Consider the following 14,927-nt stretch of genomic DNA (forward strand, 5'->3'; position numbering starts at 1 on the left):
CCCAGCCCTTCCCGGCTAGCTTTTATAAGCCAGGATGGGCAAGGATCAAGGAGACAGGTGGCTGGTTTCATTCGTCCAAGAAGCCTGTCCACATCCTCAGTGGTAACAGATTGGAATTGATCCCACACAACTTCACTAGACAGGACTCTAGCACTCTCCCGCCCCGCCCCTGCTCCCACAGGCCATCAACATGGAATAAAGCATCCCCTCCCACTCTTTGGAAACCATTTGGATCCATTAAGTGGCGGGGGCAGACCATCCAAATCGGCCCCACCTCCCTGCAAGAGTTCTACAGGAACTTGAAGCTTCACAACTCCTGGGTTTTACAAAAAAGAAGACATTTTTAGGATGCTTTATTCAAGGAAAAGTTGAATTCCCATACAGCTATTGGTTTTAATATGCTCAAAACCAACGTAATTGGTTCCTGCCTTCCACAGATGTGTGATAAGGCGAAATGAAAGTTCATTTGCAATGCATGTATGCAAAACAGGTCATCTAAACTGCATACTAAAATACAGAGGACATCTAATAATGGCCTGGAAGCAAGCAGCTACTTTTTGCACTCACTCATTTTAAAACCTTAAACACACATGGCACCTGCCTCTCTCTTGAAAGCCTGCTTTTATCTTCAAAAGAATTTTGCCATGCAGTAGTATCTGTGTATGAATCCCATATGAAATTAGATAGAATTAATGTTACAGATTTGATCTAGTTATTTTCCCCAAGATAAATCCATAATTCAGTAATCTGGACTCAGTTTAAAACTGTGTGAACAGACCTCAATTAAGGAATTCTTATCTATTCTAAATTTGGTTCAAGCTTTAGAAAATGTAGTTGTATCAACATGGCACTAGATGGCACTTGATCACTAAGAAACCATATCCTTTTACACAGGAATAAGTTTGCTGCTGGTTTGAACACAACCATTAGAAGCATTAAAACTTCACAAGAATTTTACACAAGTTTGGGGGGGTGTATATCAGTTAAAACGATTAATTTTCAACAAGGTTATTGGAGGCAATCCACATAATCACACAAATCCATGAACATAAATATCAATTTCTTTTATGGCCACATTCACTAAAAGACAGGAGAGAAGAATTAGAAACTTTGACACAAGTTACTATGGATTGCATTCAACTAAAACATTCCCAGAGTACACCTATGGAAATTAGTGAACCTAAATTAGTCATACATATTAACTTCAATGGGTCTACTCAAAGTAGGACTAGCATTGAATACTACTCTATAGTAGTATCAGAAGAAAAGTCAAAATTTAATCGTCTTTCCTATATACAGTTTGAGAGACTTCCTAAGTTTGTTATTAGTATCGATACCACATCCCAAATGGTTTGAATCCAAGTGTGCTAAAAACCAGAGAGAAAAGCTATTTTGCAGCTGTTACATTTGACCTTAGGATTCTGCTTTCTTCTTGTTCAAACCAGATTATTCCAATAGCCATGTAACAAAGCTTATGCACAGTGCAAACAAATACATCTGAGCAGCAAACAAAGTATATGTTTAGTCAACAAAGAAATAAAAGGTGGTACTTATTTTTCTAGATGTTTAGCTTCAAAACTCCTCAGGGAAGCTACCTTACTGTGCTTCTGTATAGCACAGTATTTCAAACTCAGTCCAATCATCACTTTTTAAACAGGCTCGCAATGCTTCTCAGATATTTGTTAGACACACAGCCTTTCCCTTTATTCATGCATAGGTGATTTCACAGCTGGAGATACACAAAAGCAGCTAGGGATGGGGATGCATAAAATTTCAAGTCTGGATACTAGATTTTGGAGTGCCTGTAGCCCTCCTGTTTTATTATCAATAGGTCACTGGAGTACCAAGGTGACATACATACTTAACAGTGATGGTGAGGAGTAATTGTGTGAAAAGCATGCATACTGAAGTCCCCCAAAACCACAGTGAAAGCTTTCTCCAACACCACAAAAACTCATCTGCCCAGGTCTCAGCTACATATGCCAAGCAGGCTCCCTCTTTCATGATCAGACTCTGGATGATGGATGTTTTATTCTGGACAGACCCATCATTTAACATCACCACCACTACCACCAGGCCACGAGAACAGCTGATAGGCACTCCCAGATTCTGAAGTGCAGCAGTCAAAGCAGAGGGGCAAAGGGCTTTGATGTAATTAGCCCTTCTCTCCCACTTATATACTTTCACCCACCTCTGTATGTCTCCCTAGATAAAAAACTTTCCTTACCCTGACTGTTCAGCCCTAATCGTTTAAGGCTTGGGGAGAAGCAAAGCATATATGGAAGAGGCCAGAAGACTCTGCCTTCTACTGTACCAGCTGGTGCACTGGTGCATCAATCTGAAGTACTTAAGGCACTTCAGCTTTAGCAGCCACCAGGATATGCAATTCTACAACTAGAAGCAAACACAAGCTGCATACGTTATCATTAATAGTGGAGAGAGTGTGAACAGAACAGGCAAATCTCTGATCAAACTGATGAAACTTTGTCAACATTTCCATATTATCTGGATTGAGATGAAACATTATTCTAAATTATTCTGCAGAATTATATACCTAGTGATAAGATGCAATATTTGATTGTTCCCAGTTAGAGAACAGCCTAGTATTGATGCAACCATGGCCATGGCATTTATCTTAAGTGGAAACTGATGTAGTAAGCTGGAATGCAATCACAGTTCTTGCTCAACAACAATAAGCAAATGCATCCCAAGTAGTAGGAATGACACAACTGAATTTAAGCCTCCTTGCAAATAAGAACAAATATGAGTCATGTTACAACATGGGTGTTCCCCTAGTATCACTGCTCAAACATCTAATAGTCACAGAGTGAATTCTGAAAACATTAAAAGGGAGAGTCATAAAGACTCTTAAGAACACAGGAAAGACAGGAGTGAAAACATAGAGGAGTGATGTGTTTTGTAAACTCATCTAATGATTTCAAGGATCCTGCTGTAAAAGTGTTTCTTAAAGTACAATGATTCAACAACAAAAAAGAGCAAGACTAGAATTGTTGCATTATAACATTTGGATTTTAGTGGTCTTTTGAGCACTAACACACACTTTAAACTGGCCCATTAATAGGGGAGGGGCATTTGGGTCCCTGAGCATTCAAGAAAATAAATTGAGATATTAACTGTTCTTACAAATGAGGTATTATCTCTTGACTTATACTTTGTACACAAATGCAAACCACACAAATAGGCACCTATGTGTTATGTTATTGTTCAGAAATCATAACCAATACAATTTACTGTTTATACATTTCTCATTGCAAACTCTTATTTATATTGAGCTTAATTTGAAGTCAGGAGTCAAAAACACACAAAAGCTCGCCTCTACCTTTGTTAGGACCACTTAGAATGCTGGTCCTACTAAAAGGTTCTCATTGGCCACATTTGCACATCACAAAAAGTCACACATGAGCCACAGTGAGGTTCAGTGGTAGAGTGTTTGCTCAGCATACAGAAAGTCCCAAGCTCAATTCTTGGCATCTCCAGGTAGGGCTGGGATAGACCTGAACTCTGAACTCCTTAGAGAGCTGCTGCCAGTCAGTGTGGACTATACTGAACTGGATGAACCATAGTTCTGACACAGTTTAAGACAGCTTCCCAAGTTCCTATGCTTTATGTGAAGCTTTTACTTTCACTTTTTTTAAGCAATAGCGTCTCATCTCTTTCAAACTGGGGAGTATGGTTTAACAAGCTATGGATTATGAAGTTGGCTTGTTTAAATTCCTTCACCCAACAATATGGCAGGAAGAGAGGTGGGGAGCTAAGAAGTCTGGAGTTTGCTGTAGCTCATGTACACAGTGGCGTAGCGTGGGGGGTGTAGGGGGGGCCGGCCGCACCGGGCGCAACATCTGGGGGTTAGGGTTAGGGGGCGCAAATCCACGGGTTAGGGGGCACAAATCCACGGGTTAGGGGGTGCAAATTACTTGCCTTGCCCCGGGTGCTGACAACCCACGCTATGCCACTGCATGTACATAACCCATGCTTTTTTACAGGTTACAGGGAACCAGGCAGAGGGCCTTCTCAGTAGTGGCACCTGCCCTGTGGAACGCCCTCCCAGCTGATGTCAAGCCAATAAACAACTATTTTACTTTTAAAACACAACTGAAGGCACCCCTGTTTGAGTAAGGTTTTAATGTCTGATGCTGTATTGTTTTTAATAGTTGGTTGGAAGCCGCTCAGAGTGTTTGGGGAAACCCAGCCAGATGGGCGGGGTATAAACAAATTACTACTACTACTACTATTATTATTATTTCTGCGGGTACTCAAGGGTACGCAGTATCCACATCTCCCCCCCCCCATGTTAAAAGTGTGGCACTTACTGTAACAATTTTATGGTGAGTAAAGGCACCTTTTTTGCTTAAAAAGCACAGTACATGACAATAAACCATGGTTTAGCATGACATTCAAACTGGGTCACTGTCACTTTATTTGCATACTACTTTTCTAGACTATGTAATTTATTACCCATCCTTCACGAACAAGTCTAGGAGGGCTGCTGCTGCAATAATTTAAAATTCAGACATATAAATACTTAAAACAAATCACAAGTTGCATGAATAGGGTGGATCCTGAAAATACACATGTAAGGTGTCAAAGACCAGGGTAAAGAGTTGCATCTTCAGTATTTGCCGAAAGCTGCATAGCGAAAGTGCTAGACACACTCAATGTTAAAGGAATACCTGACAGACAAATGGCAACATGGAGGGCAGAACACTAATTACAGAGCAGTAAAATCAAAGAGAGAAAGCACGATTCGCTTCTCTGACCTCATTTGGAAAGTATGCAACTACAGCATTTCTCTTAGTATCAATAGATGATGTTCATCCCTCTGGCATATACATAGATACACACTGGTAAGCTCTATATTGTTTGCCTTTCCCAGTTTATCTCTCTGCAAAAACTACCCTCTAGCATCAGCCAGTGGAAAAACACGATCAACAAAAGTAGATAAATAAATAAACAAAGGGTCTGGACAATGCAAGGCCTAACATAAAGCCAGGGGGATTAGGGGTGCTTGACATGCAGACCACTTGTAGCAGCTTACACAAAAGCTGGAGTTCATGTAATATAAAGGCAAAAGCTCCAACACATAAAATAATCAGAAAGCTTCTACCATGGCAGAAGACTCTTTGTTCCAGCAGAGGTTTTATCAGTGGAAGAGAGAAGGAATCTGATTTTCACCCTTCCTTTAGTAGCACTGATCACCTCCCAAAACCTTCTCCAGAAGTTTGGCAGTTCCTTTAGAACAGCATGGGAAATGGTGTGAGGAGGAGTACAAATTGGTGAAAATAGCCTCCTTTCCTTTTTGGCTGACAACAACCTCTGCTGGAATCAAAGAGCCTTCCTTTGTTAGAGCAACCACACTGCAAGTAAACCACAGTGATTTCCCCCATTCATTCTGTGAATTTTTGACTAGGGGGCAAAATGTTATTTCACATACAGTTCATGTAATTCTTTCAACAACTTCACTACTTTTTTGCCTGTTTATTCTGGGAAACCTTTCTAGCAGTCAGTCTAACTTGTTTGTTGTTTAGGTTATTATGTGTTAACTAAGTATTCAAATAGCTCTATTTCCATCTGCAGCACAAAGCTATTTCCCAATTATTCAAAGAAAAGACACTGATATGCACATGGATGCATTAAATACTAGGCAAAAACATGAAGAAAATCTACTACTAAGCTGAAAATAGATTAATTGAACAGAAAAAAGGACAAAGACACAATATGTCATTTTGTCATGGCTCATAACTTCCTGATTCTTTGAAGATTTATTTTAATTTATGTATTATATTATATTAGTCTAATAAAGTATTCTTTATTAAGAAAATTATGCAGTTTATAATGCAATAAAATATGAATGTGTTTATTGTCCTTTAAAGCTCAGAAGTATTTGACTCATTATTTTGAATAATGTAAAATTCAGTGCTCCTCACTTCTCCACACTCCCTTTTCTAACAACAGGTAAAAAGAGGGTAAGCCCACACCCCATTCCTACTGCAGCCTCCCAATTTTCTTCTGTGTTCTCTGACCACTGGACCCCTCCAGCTCAGTTGATGCCCCTCTAAATCATCCCTCATCACCTCCATGCCATAGAAGCCAGTGGTTACAGAAAAAGACAATGGTCTTTTAAGAACAGCTCCTCAGAGGAAATAGGGGCTATGTGGTGGGTTAGGCCAGCTAGCCTTCAGGAGTCCTTAAAAGGCATCAGCATGCTACTGAGACCACAGCTCTCCCAGAGAAAGTCCTAGTCTGAACTGGCCAAAGTGAACTCTCCAGGGTACTAACAAGCTTTCTTTTGCTCTTAGGGGCCTTGCTGTCTTTCCTAGTGGAAATGTGGCAATGCCCATTTTGCCTGGACCACTAGTCTACTGCCTCTGCCCTGCCCCTGCTCTTTAGCACATGGCCTCCATGGGGCAGAGCATCAATCCACCATTGGATGGGACACTATTTTGCTTCCCAGGCTCATTCAATAAACTGAAAACTTTGCCACTTTGGAGTCATGCTAGGAGTTTTAGTCCAAAGCATCTGGAGGGCAATATGCTAAAGGACATACGGCTCTCTGGTCTAAAAGGATGGCTGCCAGCTTATCATAGAAAGGAATCACCATGGTACTGGAATACAAAGGAATACAACTGAGTATTTCGTGTGGCAATTTTCTTGACTTCTTTTTGAAGGCACTCACTTTCATCCTGCACTGGGTGGTGTTGTGGTATCTCCATTGCACAGGTTCTTGAAGAGGCAAGTGAATTTGGCAAGGCAGCAAACAAATCGTAGTTAAGGACAGAACACTAAGCCATTGTTAAAACATAGTCAAAGTTTGTTCTTAAGAACAAACTATTGCTTCATACTGCAGTTCGCTGGACATTAATAAAGCATAGTTAAGCCTCTGGGCAGAGTTCAGATGATGAAAAAAGCCATAGTTTAACAAACCATGGCTTAGTGTTATATACTTCTATAGCTTGGTTATGCTTCTTGCCACTCACCAGTATCAGATGATGAAAATAAAGTGCTCTATATTAACAAAGTCAAACCTTAATGTCCAGTAACTTTTCTCATTCATGAAATGGCATTCTTCTTTTGCTACCACCATACCATGTTCAGTTTAGACAAAGGCCTCCTCCATATTCAGAATGAAAGCCTCCCACTAACTCTCTTTGCATACACCAATTGAATTATATGCTTAATTCATTTGCACAGCTCATCCACAAACTAGTTCCAGAACCTGCTATGCAAATCTAAATAAGGAGCTATGCAAAGAAAGCCCGGTTTGCACTGCTGTAAGCGTAGACAGAAGATTAGATGACAATATGAAATACAGACACCATTATGAAAATGTATTCCACTTGTCTCTACGATTCATGTTTCTATAATGAAAATTATATTTTTGTTTTTCCTCCATCTTAGATATAGCACCATTAACATTCAGGTGGAAAATTCAAATTTAATATAAAAGTCAACAATTGGGGGGGGGGGGAGAACCCCAATGCAGCTATATGTTTAGTCATACTAAGGAAAAGAAAAGCACCAATGCACCCCACACTGCTAAGTGAAGCCTCCCCTAGTACCAAAGGCAGGTGGCTAGGATCATTTAGGATGAGGTGGGGGACCCTGGACCAAAATCAGCCTCCTAGGCCTCTCTATTCAGCCCTCTGGATTCTTTCCAGATGATGCCTCCCTCATTACCAGGCTACACATCATCATGCTTTCATGCTCTTAAGTGCTTTTGGCTGGCTGTAGTGTGCCCTTTAACTGTGTTAATATTACCTGCTTGCCTGTATGGCAAGATGTGGGTGTAGTAATTTCCGACTTGTTTGGCTAGTGAATATACTGCCCATGGATCTCACTGAAAAATCTGAATGTGCCCATTGGTCTAAACTGGTTGGGGACTTGTGGATGAATGTCACAACAAGAGGCTTTGGCCAGTTTCCAATGATCAGTGATGGGGAGAGTTTTAGCTGAAACCTACAGGCTACACATAGAGCTTGCTCCATACATAATAGCATTTTAAATGAATGCAGTAGCTGAAGAAGCCACCAGAAAAGACCTCTTGAAACAGCACCAAGAGTCTCATTACCTCCGAACACTCCTTGGGGCCCAGAGAAGATGCACTAAGGAGGTGCCCAGATAAGCACAGGTTACAGATGTAAAGTTTCCTCACTCCCATCACTCTTGTCTTTTCAACATCTTGAAAGTCTAAGCTGTGAACAAGAACTTAGCAATTATGCTCATGTAAGGAAGAAATTTCTTTAACATTAATCATCATACACCCTCTTATTAAATGGTTATGTTGGGAAACAGCCCAACACTTTAGGCTTTCTGCACAGTTCCTGGGTTCCACCTTGCTAAATGAAGGTGCTGTTCCTCCCAAACAGAAGCAAGATCCAATCTTCTGGTCTACAGGTGCCAGATGGTACAGCACACAGGCGCATGCAGAAGAATGAAAAATGAAGTAAACAAAGAATCTTCTGTACTTCATAGTATTTTGTAGTCCCATTCATACAGGAGATTTTGCCCAAGAATTCTGCTATCCTACATTGTGTTGAGACGAATGAACACGCATACACAGGAAGTGCCTTTACACATGTGTGAAGAAAAACCTGGTTTACATCATACACACAGCGTACGTATTTTAAGGCAGCATGGCTTTGAATGAATTTTAACTTGACACTGGAGGTTTTAACTTTGTCTTAGTATTCAATGTTTTCTGTTACTGTTTAATTTTATTGGTTTTTGTATTTTCTTTTCTTGTAAAGTGCTTTGTTAGATTCACTGAGCCATCCATTTTTGTTGTTTATGCACATCACCTGGGAGCTAACATTTACAGCAAAAAGTGTACAGTACATATGTAAAGACAACTGAATCTTCTCCCACTCACCCTCCAGGGGCTTACCATCTGAATGCTAGAAGTGCACCAGGTTGGGGGGAAAGGGCTCTTAGCAGTGGGCTATGGGAAGATAAGGCATGTGAGGGTATAGCTGTCAGCTATACAACTCTTTTTGGTGTTAAATATTACCCAGATCGTGCTTTTTGAAAATACAAAAATGGAACAGATATGTGAACGGTGAGGCTGCCGTAGTCACATCTAATTTAGCCTTTGAAAACAAAGGATACAGTTCCTCAAATGAGATAAACTTCCTTACCAAGGTCAACTTAAGGTAATGCTTCCTATCAAATTCCTTACTACATGATGTACATGGAGCTTCACCAGCATAAGCGTATTGACCTATCGGTCATTGTTCATTTTCTCCCCATTGAAGTGAAAGATCAATAACTTTTCCAAACCCATTTGCCCTTGTAACAGGCTCTCCGGAAATACAATTCTTATTAAAATCATGGTAATGTATTTTAGATTTTACTTTTCTCCCTTCACCACATTTTGGGCAGTGGCATGTATAATTATGTCTGCAAGTTCATGTGGTAAGGATAATAGACCTTGGAATACACTAGGACTGCTAATGGCTGCTTTACATACTAAAATATTTTACAAGTACACAAAAAGGTTACATATGTACATGGCATGAACACCCATGGCTTTATATAAGACCCATTTTCCATGTCACATGCACACTATGGAAGCAAATACACATTTGCTGCTGAATATTATGTGTTGTTTCCAAATTAATCACTGCTGTTGTAAAGGCAGAAATTCCAACAATAACTGAAATATTTTTTCTGAAGAGTATACTGGTATAGGGAAGTATGCTACCTACTTCCGTCAACAGTCAGGAGAGCTGTCCAGATGGTCGCTGGAAAGACAACTAGACCGAACATTGCCTCAAATTGTGGGAGTGTTAAGCCATAGATTTGTTGATCAGGCAAGAACATAGAATTGTAGAGTAGGAAGGGACCATGAGAGTCATTGAGTCCAATCTGTCTCCTATCAACATCAAAAATAATTCCAATCTATCCAAAACTTGCAAAACTTCAATCTGATTTCTGAATGATTGCTACCTGTATCTCAAATATAAATAAGGCTGTTCACACCCTTTCCAGACATTTCTTCTTCCCTAAGCAGCAGGCCAGAAACTCCTCAACCTGTATTACTGGAATGTTTGCCTATCTTACAATTGCCACACATTACATTGCCCCAAGTCTTTTTCTTTCTTGAATTGTCCTTAAAAGATTCAGGTAGTTCACAAATCACATTTCACAAGTACAGAGATGGATACTGGAATGCTAATACTGAGGGGTATGATTTTTGTTTGTTACTATGGTATATATTTTGTGTTTTATATTTTAAACTGCTCTGTGACCTTTGGGAAAAGGGCAGTGTAGAAATTTACATACATACATACAGGAATATAAAATTGAGCATCCTGAAAATCTCTTTTTTCTTTTTAGAAACACTAAGGATAATGCCTAGTGAAACCTCTGGTATGAGAGAGCAGTAAGCAAGATTTCTGGTTACCAAGAGGCTTATATAATGTTTTGTCCCTCCACTGACTAGTGGAAGCAAGGTAATATACACAAATCAAATGTATACAAAATTGCACTGTCACAAAATTTAGCTTTCCTTGACAAAGAATATGGAGTATCAGTACTGTACCTACTCTTTTCTTTTCCTATTGTATTTTATTTTTAAGTGAAGAAAATACAGAGCTCTGGATTACTGGCATGCAGGGAAACATAACTTTGGCCAACGCAGAATTTTTGGTTCTAACTTGGGTGCTTTCACTGATGTTTTAAGGCAGGAGTCTGGTACAAGGTGCAAGGCAAGATTGTTCTGAACTACGGTATCTACCAGAACAAACTTGAATCATTGCCAAACTCAGGATGCATGTCCTATTCTTCCTGCACTACACCCAACCAAATACACATTATACATACAAAGCAGGTGTATCAAGTATATACCTATTAAAAAGCAAATATTTGCTTTAGATGACAGGAAAAGCAAAAGAATGATTACATTGGTCACCTTAGTTTGCTTACAAATGGAAAACATTGACCAGAGAAATCTGGTTTAGCCACATCACCCAAAACATGTTACACAATGTGTAACAATGTGTGCATGCACATACACATACACTTATTCAATTTTTTAATCTACTTTTTATCTTCTTTCCGAACAACTCAAGAAAATATATTTTGGCAAATGAAGCAAAATACACTTGTTTGAATACTTCCATTTCCTCCAGTTTCCCCATGGCAGAAACCCATGAAATAAATACTTTGATTACAATCACCATCAAACTTAATATTTCTCCCATTCTACAAACTTGATCATTAAAACACCACCATGAGTCAAACACCACCATTATGATCATGCCTTTTTTCTTTTTACAGTTTCACAGCAGTAATTTAATTTGAACAATCATTGTTCTCGGGAGGTTAATCAATAATATACATTATTGTCTAATTGCTTGAATAGGTTAATATTGTTTCCTGCTTTTAGGCTTGCTCAAATTAGAAATCAAAATGCAGTTTATTTTAACAGAATATGTAAATTTCTAATTATACCCATAAAAAAACAAAGGCATTTGTTTCCTTTCTTCTCATACACACACACCTTTCACATATAGCAGACATGGGGAAGATGTGCCTTTCCTGGTGTTTCTGGGCTATAATTTCCATCATCACTGGCCACTGCTCACTGGCCATGCTGGCTGGGACTGATGTGAGCTGGGGGGTTTAACAACATCTGGAGGATCCCTGGTATATAAGCCGCAGAAGCCTCCCAAAACTTGGTGCCCTCCATGTGTTTTGGGCTGCCACTTCCATCAGCCTCAGCCAGCAAAGCCAACAGTCAAAGATAATGGGAGCTTGAACTGCAAGTTGGGGATGGTCAATTATATATAAAGGTAAAGGTAAAGGGACCCCTGACCATTAGGTCCAGCCATGACCAACTCTGGGGTTGCGGCGCTCATCTTGCTTTATTGGCCGAGGGAGCCAGCATACAGCTTCCGGGTCATGTGGACAGCATGACTAAGCCGCTTCTGGCGAACCAGAGCAGCGCACGGAAACGCTGTTTACCTTCCCACCGGAGCAGTGCCTATTTATCTACTGGCACCTTGACATGCTTTCGAACTGCTAGGTTGGCAGGAGCAGAAACCGAGCAACGGGAGCTCACCCCGTTGCGGGGATTTGAACCGCCGACCTTCTGATTGGCAAGTCCTAGGCTCTGTGGTTTAACCCACAGCGCCACCCGCATCCCTGGTCAATATATAGGCTGCATTTATTTGCATGGGAAGCTGCCTTAAATCAATTCAAACCACTGGTCCATCTAGTTCAGTATTATTTACACTGATTGGGAGCAGCAGTTCTCCGGGGTCTGAGACGGGGATTTTCCCAGCTTTAGCATTAAATGCCAGAGATGAAATTTAGGACCTTTGCTCTAACACTGAGCTATGGCCCTTCATATTATTTGGCAACTGTCTTTTGAACTGCCTTGCGTGTACAAATGCAGCAGGCAGGACAGATAGTACAGCACAGAATGGCAATCCCCGAAGCTTTTAAATTGGTATCCAATTGCCTTAACAATGTACATTTAGCATATATTTAACTTTAAATATGTAAGGCTGCAGTCTTGCTTACACAGTGCAGTTGCTTAGATCCTAGCGACCTCTACAGCCACACTTAGAAGCCTCTCTAAGCGCACTGAACAACAGGCTAGAAGTAAACCCACCATTCAAGTGGTGTGTATGTGTATGTTTTTAAAGGCCAGCTCCACAATGAACCCCAAAAAAGGACGAGAAAAGAATAGAAAGGGCTCTGGAGCTGCAAGCCTCTGGAAATTCCAGAAGAGCAGCCGTGATATGCCTTTCACAGCTACACAAGCTGACCAAGCAACCCAACCTGCAAGAGTTGGGGAGACAGTCAACCTCAACAAGAGGCGCTCCTTCCAATGATCCCAATTGCTTAATGGGATTGCAGGAACAACAGCATCTTATTCTCTCCACCGCCCGCCCTCCAAAAAAGAGGAGTTTGCAGAATCGTAGCATTGGAAGGGACCACACGGGTCATCTAGCTCAACCCCCCTGCAGTGCAGGAATATTTGGCCCACGACCCCGAGACGAAGAGTCTCAGCTAGCAAGATTTCCAGCTTTCCATCTCGCACCCGCTTTTTTGCAGTCCTACTTCTCCTTGGTATTCCAACTGGAATGCCAATGGGGGACAGATATATATTGCATATAAATTCAATAAACAATAATATTTGTGAACCACCCTGAGACCTCTGGGTATAGGGCAGTATATAAATAATAATAATAATAATACTGTAATAATAATTACGGTGCAGGTATATATTGAATATAAATTCAATAAATAACAATATTTGTGAACCGCCCTGTGACCTCTGGGTATAGGGAGGTATATAAATTCAATCAATCAATCAATATAAGCCCTGTCTGGCATAGTTGGTCACATGGTGCAACAAACACACAATTTGAATGGCAATGTCCATCAACTTTCTAGGAGGGGCTGGCCCCTCAAATATTTTATTTGGGGAGGGGCGAAGGGGCCTTGGCTCCTAGGGGTTGGCTGCTATGTACGTACAGTATCCCATACCAGCAGGACTATTCTGTGAGGGTCATCTGGGGGCGGTTTTCGAATAAGACCAACCTGTGATTTTGATTTATATTTATTTATTTAGTGTGTATTTGTGTCTACTCCTCACTATCCCACGAATTCCTCAGCGAAGTCTAAGACGTTTCCCCACCCCAGCCAAGAAGGGAAGCCTCCCCTCAAAGCGCCCCCCCCCCCTCAACACACCGTAAACTATTTAAAAAGAGCATTTTTCCCGACACGGGCGCCTTCCTCACAAACGGGGAGAAGCTGCCGCTGCTTCTCTTTCTCGTCATAAAGGACCCCCCCCCTCACACACCGACCCCTCCCTCCAGGGTCGCGGCCACGACGTCACACTCACTGTGTAGCCCGTGGAGAAACCGTTGGGAGGGGGAGGGGAAACCCAACGGCGGCGGCGGCGGCGGCACCTTGACGACTCCTCACAACTCTCCCAATTCCCCGGGGCGCGCGAGAGAGCGCGGCTCGGATTGACAGGCGGGTGAAAGAAAAAGGTTTGGCCCACAGGGGGACAAGGAGAGGCGGGGCTTGAGACTTCGGGCCAATCGCAGAGCGGAGGAGAGGGCTGGGGGGCGGGGGTCTCAGCGGAGGTTTGAAAGGTGCGCCGCGTGAGGTTTCGCCCTCAGTGGCGGCAGGGCGTTGGCCGCTGCTCGCCAGCGGGAGAGGGGGAGTTTCGTTGGCCGCGTGTCTCAGGCGCAAGAGAGCCGTGGTCTCTCTCCGTGCTTTAACCCTTTGTAAAGAAACGGGAATGCGAAACACGTGTCTCTCCTTTCTGAAGTGCCCCGCCTTTGGGTGCTTCAGCGCTCCTGTTGCTTCAACCGGTACAGGACGCCCGCCTGTCATCATCCTCTGTCTTATCAGATCCGGAACGAAATGTCTCAACTGTTTGTAGAGTTAGAAGGGACCCGAGGGTCATCTAGTCAACCCCCTGCCATGCAGGAATCTCACCTAAAGCTCCCATGGCAGATGGACATTTAAATCGCTTTCTTTTAACCCCAAGTGCTCAGGAAAATCTGTCAAAATCTTTCTACAATGTCTACTTTTAGTTAAGTATTTTTATTTATTTACTTGATTTTTTGGAGGGGGGGTAAACTGCTCCCCAATGTTGCTAGGTCATCTAGCCTCGTTTTGCAAGGCCCCCACCATCCCACTTTGTGTGCACACGTGCAAATACATATATAATATATTAATTATATATATATATATATGTGTGTGTGTGTATATATATGTGTGTGTGTGTGTGTGTGTGTGTGTGTGTATGTATTCTTTGCTACCAACCATTAGGGGACAGTGCGCTTGGGTTTATGGATACTAAACCTGGGGGCAGGGTGTTAGGGAGAAAAAGCCCCCAGTAGTCCCATTGCGTGCTCAGTGGGCACATCATGGCTGACTGACTC

At 41.7% G+C, this 14,927-nt stretch overlaps 1 protein-coding gene across 2 annotated transcripts in view; it reads right to left on the reverse strand.

The window, feature by feature from the left end:
* TNFAIP8 (TNF alpha induced protein 8) overlaps positions 1 to 14,018 on the reverse strand; it is a 41,279-nt gene extending 27,261 nt beyond the window's left edge. Inside the window, exon 1 of one of the 2 annotated variants that reach the window (XM_083702471.1) lies at positions 13,874 to 14,018. In XM_083702471.1, coding sequence (XP_083558597.1) covers position 13,874 — 1 coding nt within the window. In that variant the 5' untranslated portion in view covers positions 13,875 to 14,018. Of the gene's footprint in view, positions 1 to 13,624; positions 13,664 to 13,873 lie in introns of those variants that run through there. The other variant, XM_083702472.1, reaches the window with a different exon arrangement.
* Positions 14,019 to 14,927: the final 909 nt, after the last annotated feature.

This window comes from Podarcis gaigeae (genome assembly GCF_964106915.1).
Source record: "Podarcis gaigeae genome assembly, chromosome: 11".
NCBI classification, from domain to species: Eukaryota; Metazoa; Chordata; class Lepidosauria; order Squamata; family Lacertidae; genus Podarcis; species Podarcis gaigeae.